Raw genomic sequence first — 7,190 nt, forward strand, 5'->3', positions numbered from 1 at the left:
AATCTGGATAGGACTGCTTGGTCGTGAGTGTTGAACCGGGTACTTCGACGCACGGAGTAGCAGACTTGATTGTCGAACTGAAGTGGGTCATATAGCTGAGCGTGGGGCATTATATATACTCCAGAGAGCTCTCTCTCCTCCTCCCGTTTTTCACGCAATACCTCAACCCCCGGCCTAAAGTGCGGATATTGCACTGGAGACACCGCCACCACGTAACACGTACTTCCCCTGAGCAAAAGTTTCACAAGTTACCAACAAGGCGTTTCGTAATCCAAACCGCTTCATTCATATCCAGCATGACAAAGAAAAGCACGGAGCCAGTTTCATTGCCCTCCGTCTCTCATTGAATTTGGCACCTAGTTGTTTTCGAAGTTGACTTATAGCGAGTAGATGTCCCAGTCACTTCGGTTAATTGTGTTTTTAACATTGTTTGGGATAAGTAGAACCACTACAAGTAGTCTCCTCGAAGAGAAAGATAAAAAATAAAATAGTTTATGAGATGGTTAAATCGCTGGAGGTCCAAACCGGTCTGGATTGTGCTTAAATATTTAGTGGTATGATTTCATTTGACTTTGTTATTGACGTTTTAAAAAAGTTTCGTTCTTTAAAAATGAATCGAAATCCGTGTAAAAAACATTTCATTGACATATACTGGCGACATACCGTCATGACAGATTTTTTTTACTTCAGCTTGCATACAACAGCAGCCACCAAAACGCCAAAGCAATAGATCCAACGTGATGCAATCATAAATGATCAATAAAAATACGATTTTATTAGATTTGATGAAATCACAAACTGATAAGGGGTAAAACAAATTAAATAAAATTTATGAGACTAACGTGCAAATGTAATCACTCCATACATAAAATGCATGAATTTAAGAATAATAATGGCAGCGTTACCTGTGGTAGTTAGTAGTGGATAAGAGAAAATGTTTTCTGCAGCGAGGATTTTCAGAACAGTGAAACGGTTAAAAAGAGACTTTAATAAAGACAAGCAGCATATAAAACTAAAAGAAAAACACCATAAGTTATATACGCAATTGATTGAAATAAAAGTAGGCATTTAATGAGAGGATAGTGACTTGTGGTGTCCACGGTGAGTGAGTGGTAAGTAGAAGAAAAAATTGTCATTCGATGCTCGTTACCATGTTTAAGGGTGATTTACTCCGTTAAATAATTAAATAACAGAAAACGGGACATACCTTGGCCGAAAAATGATATTCTTCGGCATATTTAGGGCCAAAACTATTCCCTGTTAGTAGCTGTATCTGACAAAACTACGAGGTTTTAACTTAGACGTTAAAAATGGCTAATAAATGACGAGAAGGTTGAGTTTTTACTGAGAAAGATAATATGGTATTGTATTTTAATACCAGCAACCTCTATATTTATGCCGTATGCTTAAAAATAGCTATTAATTTAACAAACTTTTTTCAATTGATTTCGGCTGATTTTTTCGTTCAGCTGAATGAATGCCAGATATGACATTCCAGAGGTATAGCCATGGTCCGTATCTAAGGCATCCGTATATAAATGCTTACTATATACGAGATTTAATAAATATATATGCATGACATGCACATATATATTTATTATATTTCGTATTGTTGATTATTTTTGGAATAAAATATTATTATTATTTTTCTCGATCGTGGATCCAGCATCAGAGTTTGGCCCAATTACTCCCATATAAGTAGTGCACTACAGATATCTCTGTCTGTTGATTCAGAAGCGCGCATTCTTTTTTAGATAAGAGAGTGACCTCTGATACGGTGACCATTGGAAATTTATCGACACGCTCATTAATCTCCTCGGGCACGGCCCTCGTTTTTCGTACGAAACTACATATATTTTCATACATAAACGTGTCTTCCGCGTGTAATCATAGTTTTCTATGTAATTTTTTAACCGGCTAGTTACCTTCTCTTATAAGAATATATATCAGCTCACCGATGTAGGAATTTACTGCTTTTTCTAGGCAAAAACTTCACCTTTTACGGAATTTTTTTTTTTCTAAGTTCTATATATCCCAAAAATAACGTTTATACAGTTATTTATGGATAGAAAGATAGAGATAAGAATTGATACCCTAAACGGGTTTCTCATTAAATAAATCACTTTTTATTAACAAATGTTCTTTACCCTACTCCATTCTGCATTTAACCTGCAATGAATTTATTTTTAAATCACAGAGAATTCAAGTCTATATTCGTAGTGCAGATTTGATATAAGCGTACATGAAGGAATATTTTAAGTTAACCATGCATTTTTATAACTCCTATTCATTACTCTTCAAGGTGTAATGATGGCTTTGAACCGTTCTGAAAATTCTTAGTTTAACAGGTACTGTGTGAACACTTTGATATGGGCATCTCTGTAAAATTATATCAATGTTTTTTTAATTTCACGTCCTAATGGAAAAGACCTTGCAAAAGAACGGAGGTGAATAAAAAATATTGAAGCATAAGAATTGAATTGAAAAGGCGGCAGAAATAAATACCAAAATTATTAGGGTTTAGAAATTGTATAAAATCAAAAACTTTGTTTTAATTTGTAAAAAACATTTGAAGTTGGACTTTGCCAATATTGGAGCCAATTCGAGTCTTGATCATTCATTATTTCTTGAACTTCCACTGCTTTCCTACCCTACGTTTTTCATGGACGTTGGGTGGCAATTTGAATTCCTAGATTTTATTTAAATTTTAGTATAAATTTTTAATCGGCTTTATAATAGCCTTGTTTGTATTACTTCACCTCCAGATATGGTTAAGATATAAATGCATTCTTTATAACAAACACTGAAGCACCGTTAGGTTATCAATTTTTCGGAAATGCTTCATTAATAGTACTAAATAAGGTTATTCTATTAGATTCACCCAGCAATTATCCTATTTACCTTCATTTTATTTAGAGAAGCTTATAATATTTATGTGCTTAAATTTTCATTTCCTAAAAGGTGCTTACTGTTATGAGATGATATTCATAAATTATCTTAGCGAATCTCCATCGGAATCACTGTTTTTTTTATTCATTAAAAGTTGCATCCGAAATGGCTTTGACACTTTTCGGACATAAATTCTAGGTTTATCAAACATCAACTCCTTTTCTGGTGAAGTGCACATGATCCGCGAACTAATCACGGATTCTAAATTATGGCAGTAATATTTCACATCTCTATAAACACGGAAAGCCAATGATTGCCTTCATTTGCTAGAAATTTCTGAGTGAAAAACGACCCGGAATCTAATTACCATATGCGATGATAAAATGTGGTCGTAAATTTCATTCTTAACGAGGTTTCATTATGACGGATTTTTGCATTTTTCTCTCTCTCCTGCTGGATGTCCCGACCAGGATGAAACGTTGCTATTTGCTTGTGTGGATATGTGCGCGTTTTAACAAAATATTTTATTCCATTTGTGAGGCATATATCCAGTTCGTCATGCAATTGTTCAGTCCCCGTATTTATCAAGCTTAATCAGATTTTAGATGCCAGAAAACCAACAGTTTTCAATAATTTTATGAAATATTTTCGGTCCATAAAAAAAAATTAGTTTTACACGTACGAAATCAATGTAACAACTAAGATTTTTATACCATAAGGAGAGCTTTTCTCCGTTTGATACTCCAAGATATTTTACAAATCTAGCATAGATAAAGACTAGACTCGAAAGCTCTTAGTCACTACGAGCCTTTTTGTAGGTTGATATTTAAATTTTCCAGACTATACTTTAAGAGGTTTTTATTTTTCTTGAGCATTTGATACACGAATTTGGATTATAATTGTTACTTATGCTTATTCCTTTTAGGCATCAAACACTGGCAGGAATTGATAATCAGGTGGTGGTGCTATGAATTAAGGAAAATATTACGTTAAAATACCCCTTTTCTTAATTTTTTATCAATTTTGTGACCAAATGGTTAGAGGCTACTCTTAAATATTCAGCTCACTTTAAATAGGATGAATATTAGACACTGGGTCACAAATTTGGATTGCCTCACTACCTACATCTTATTCACAAATTTATCCTTTATCTGTTGCTATCGGAGATCAGCTTCTTTTTAAAATCTCAGATATCACCATCGCTTTTTTTTAACACAACTTGTGCGAAAAATGTCTTTTTTTCAAGATCCCTCTTTAAATTAGTGAGCTATGTTTTTCAACCTCCTATGGGGTTTGCAATTTAAACTATTGTCGGTATGTAATTGATTCATTTCGGCACTAAAAGTTCAATGCATTATTCTATTCCATTTATTGTAAACGTTGAATCGATTCCCGGGGCAACGAACGAGTTTCTGCGAGGCCTAATCATAGACGGTTGAAGTTAGTGCATTGAGGCAACAAGTATCATGAAACTCCGTAAGAGACACCCATTAGTCTTCATCTTCCACTTGTCCGCAGAAATATTGTTATGAGTTCACTGATAATCAACTACATCATTGTTCTCGAAATTGCAATGAATTAATACCCATTCATTCAGGATCTATTGCTATGTAAACATATGTGTTTTTCAAGTTTTTGCTTACAAGACAATTCCATAAATTGTTATCATACTATTCCATTCCATATTGCTAAGAGGAAAATGTGTACGAAGTACGAATATTTATCTTAATATATAATTTTTGTGTCCCTATTCTCATTGCTGAAGTTCATATTTTTTTATTTTCTTGGTTATAAATTTGTTTTGCAGATAAAATATATGATTTTGCTCACAGTTTTAACAGCATCCTTTCATAATCCCAATAATCTTACTGTGCTTACTGTAGAATGAGCTATTTTCAAAGAAATTGCATTGATGTACGATGAGGAAACGATGTTTGAACACTACGCATTTCATTTGCAAGTGAATGGTACTTCAAACCGGTCGATTGAGAAAGCCCTGCTGGATTAAAATGGGAAAATTGGTAAATCGGGGAGACAAATGAGGAAAAATTTACAAACTCATTGCTTTTTTTCCTTACCCTAAAGTGTCAAAACCAAGTAAACATGGACGGTCACTGGGGTGATAAATAGAGAAATCACTCACTCCGAAAGAGAAACGACGGATTACGTTAACGCTAAATCCTCAAAGCGCAGCCGTAATGGGAATCGACACACTTCATGCAACACAATCTCAATCGCAAAACTGTTTCCCTCTAGTTTTCTCCGTTAAGTATATCCCAGGCAACACCCGACCAAATACCATGACCGACCAGAGCGTGTGGCAGACGAAACTGCTTGTCTCTCAATGCTCCAACGGGCACGCCTGGGAAAACCGATTGATATTGGGATGAAGTGAAAAAAAGACGGCAAAAAGAGGACTTTGTCTCTCTCTCTCTCTCTCTCTTGTGTGTGTTGATGGAGGTTGGGCGGTCGCCGCTTGGTGCTCCCGGCGGGAAAAGCCGTCGGTACAGCCCCCCCTTTCAAAAGATCTCCTCCGGGCCGTTCCGCATCGCAGAACCCGGGCGTTTTTCCCTCTGCCACTGCTGTTTCACCCGTTGCATCAGGAGTGGCGCCCCACCGACAGTGGCAACGCTTATCGACGACGACAAATGAAGAGCGTTTCCCAACCCCACGAGGCATTTTCGACGGCCGTTCCACCAAGCCCCTCCCGTTCCAGGATAACCTCTTCCTCACCCTACCCCCTCGAATTCTCTAGACTTCTCTGCACTTCCTCGCGTTGTAACGCCGCAAAACCTTGGGACGTATAAAAAGGACTGCTGTCTTTGGATAACTAAGTCAGTCGTTCGAAGCAAGCATTCGGGACACAGTGTCTGGACTCTTCTGGTGGAGCTGAAATTCTCGTGGCGGAGATAAGTGTGGAGTGTTTTCTCGGCTGGTTTTGAAGCAGCATGGAGACCTTCAGAGGGTCCCTGAGGTTAGCGGCGTTCGTGCTGGCGATCGCCGCCGTGGTCAGCAGCTACCAGATCGCTGAGGAGGATGAAGAGGTCGCCCTGCTGGTGAGGCAGAGGCGGAGTCCGGGGGAGCGGCAGTTTTTCGGCGACCTCGAGGTAGCCGCCTCACACGGGCACCACTGGGAGAAGGGCGGCGGAGAAGAACACCACTCAGACCACCACAGTCACCACGGGCACAAGGGAGACAAGGGATACAAGGGTCACCACGAGCACAAGAAAGGCCACCACGGCAAGCACGGCAAGGAGGAGCACAGCGGGCACCACGAAGAGGGCGGAGGCCACAAGAAAGGTCACCACGAGGGAGGCGGAGAGTACGGGGAACACCACCACGGTCATAAGGGTCACAAAGCCGCCCACTTCGGTCACAAGAAGGGACACAAGAAAGGTCACGAGGAGAAGGGATTCCACAAGAAGTACCACAAGGACGACTACCACAAGAAGCACCACTTCTACGACGAGGCCCACAAGGAGGGGAAGCATCACAAGCACGCCGATCACCACGAGCACCACGGGGGCAAGGAAGGTCACCACAAGAAGGGAGGTCACCACAAGTCCGGGCACCACCACGACCACCACGGCAAGAAGGGCCACCATGGCAAGGGGCACTACTACGACGAACACAAGGGACACAAGGGCCACCACGGACACGACGAGCACCACGGACACAAGGAGGATTATGGGAAGAAGGGAGGTCACAAGGATCACAAGGAGTGGGGATTCAGCAGCGGGCACGGAGGCCACGGTTGAGGGGTCCGATTGGGGCGTCGCTGAGGGCCCGGCCCTTCTCAGGAGGCACTCACGATCCGTCCACTTGGAGAATTACTTGTTACTATTTAACGTTGAATCTATTGTTGGATGCTATTTGGTTATTTATTTATTCAGAATGTTTAAAAGTTTTAATCGTGAATAAAGCGAAATGACTCGGAAGAGGAAAACTGCTTGTTTTAATCGTCAATTACCCCCATGATATTACTCGTATGCGTGGTATTCATTATTAGGAAATATTTAGCTCTGCTTTCACTGCGGTGAAATTGAATTATAATTTACCTATTGGTCATCACTTGCTTGCCTTATATTTACAGAAATCTAAAAGGTAAAAAAAGACAGGTTTCTTCTTTCTCCTTTCGTTAGAGTCATCCGGGTTTTATGACAATCTAAGGTATTACTTTAAACTAAAAACTAAATGAGCTAGGTTATTCTTAGATTTATAACCCAAACCAATTTCTGTTGGTTAAAATGTGGTGTGGTCACTACAGGGTATGGAGTATGGAATTGCAAATAATAAGGAGA

At 39.3% G+C, this 7,190-nt stretch overlaps 1 protein-coding gene across 1 annotated transcript; it reads left to right on the forward strand.

Moving 5' to 3' along the window:
- The first annotated feature begins 5,736 nt into the window (after nucleotides 1-5,736).
- On the forward strand, nucleotides 5,737-6,824 carry LOC124162617 (histidine-rich glycoprotein-like). The gene has a single exon (XM_046539206.1). It carries the CDS (start codon nucleotides 5,838-5,840, stop codon nucleotides 6,645-6,647), a length of 810 nt encoding a protein of 269 aa, XP_046395162.1. The 5' UTR covers nucleotides 5,737-5,837; the 3' UTR covers nucleotides 6,648-6,824.
- Nucleotides 6,825-7,190: the final 366 nt, after the last annotated feature.

This window comes from Ischnura elegans, chromosome 7 (genome assembly GCF_921293095.1).
Source record: "Ischnura elegans chromosome 7, ioIscEleg1.1, whole genome shotgun sequence".
In the NCBI taxonomy this organism is placed as follows: domain Eukaryota; kingdom Metazoa; phylum Arthropoda; class Insecta; order Odonata; family Coenagrionidae; genus Ischnura; species Ischnura elegans.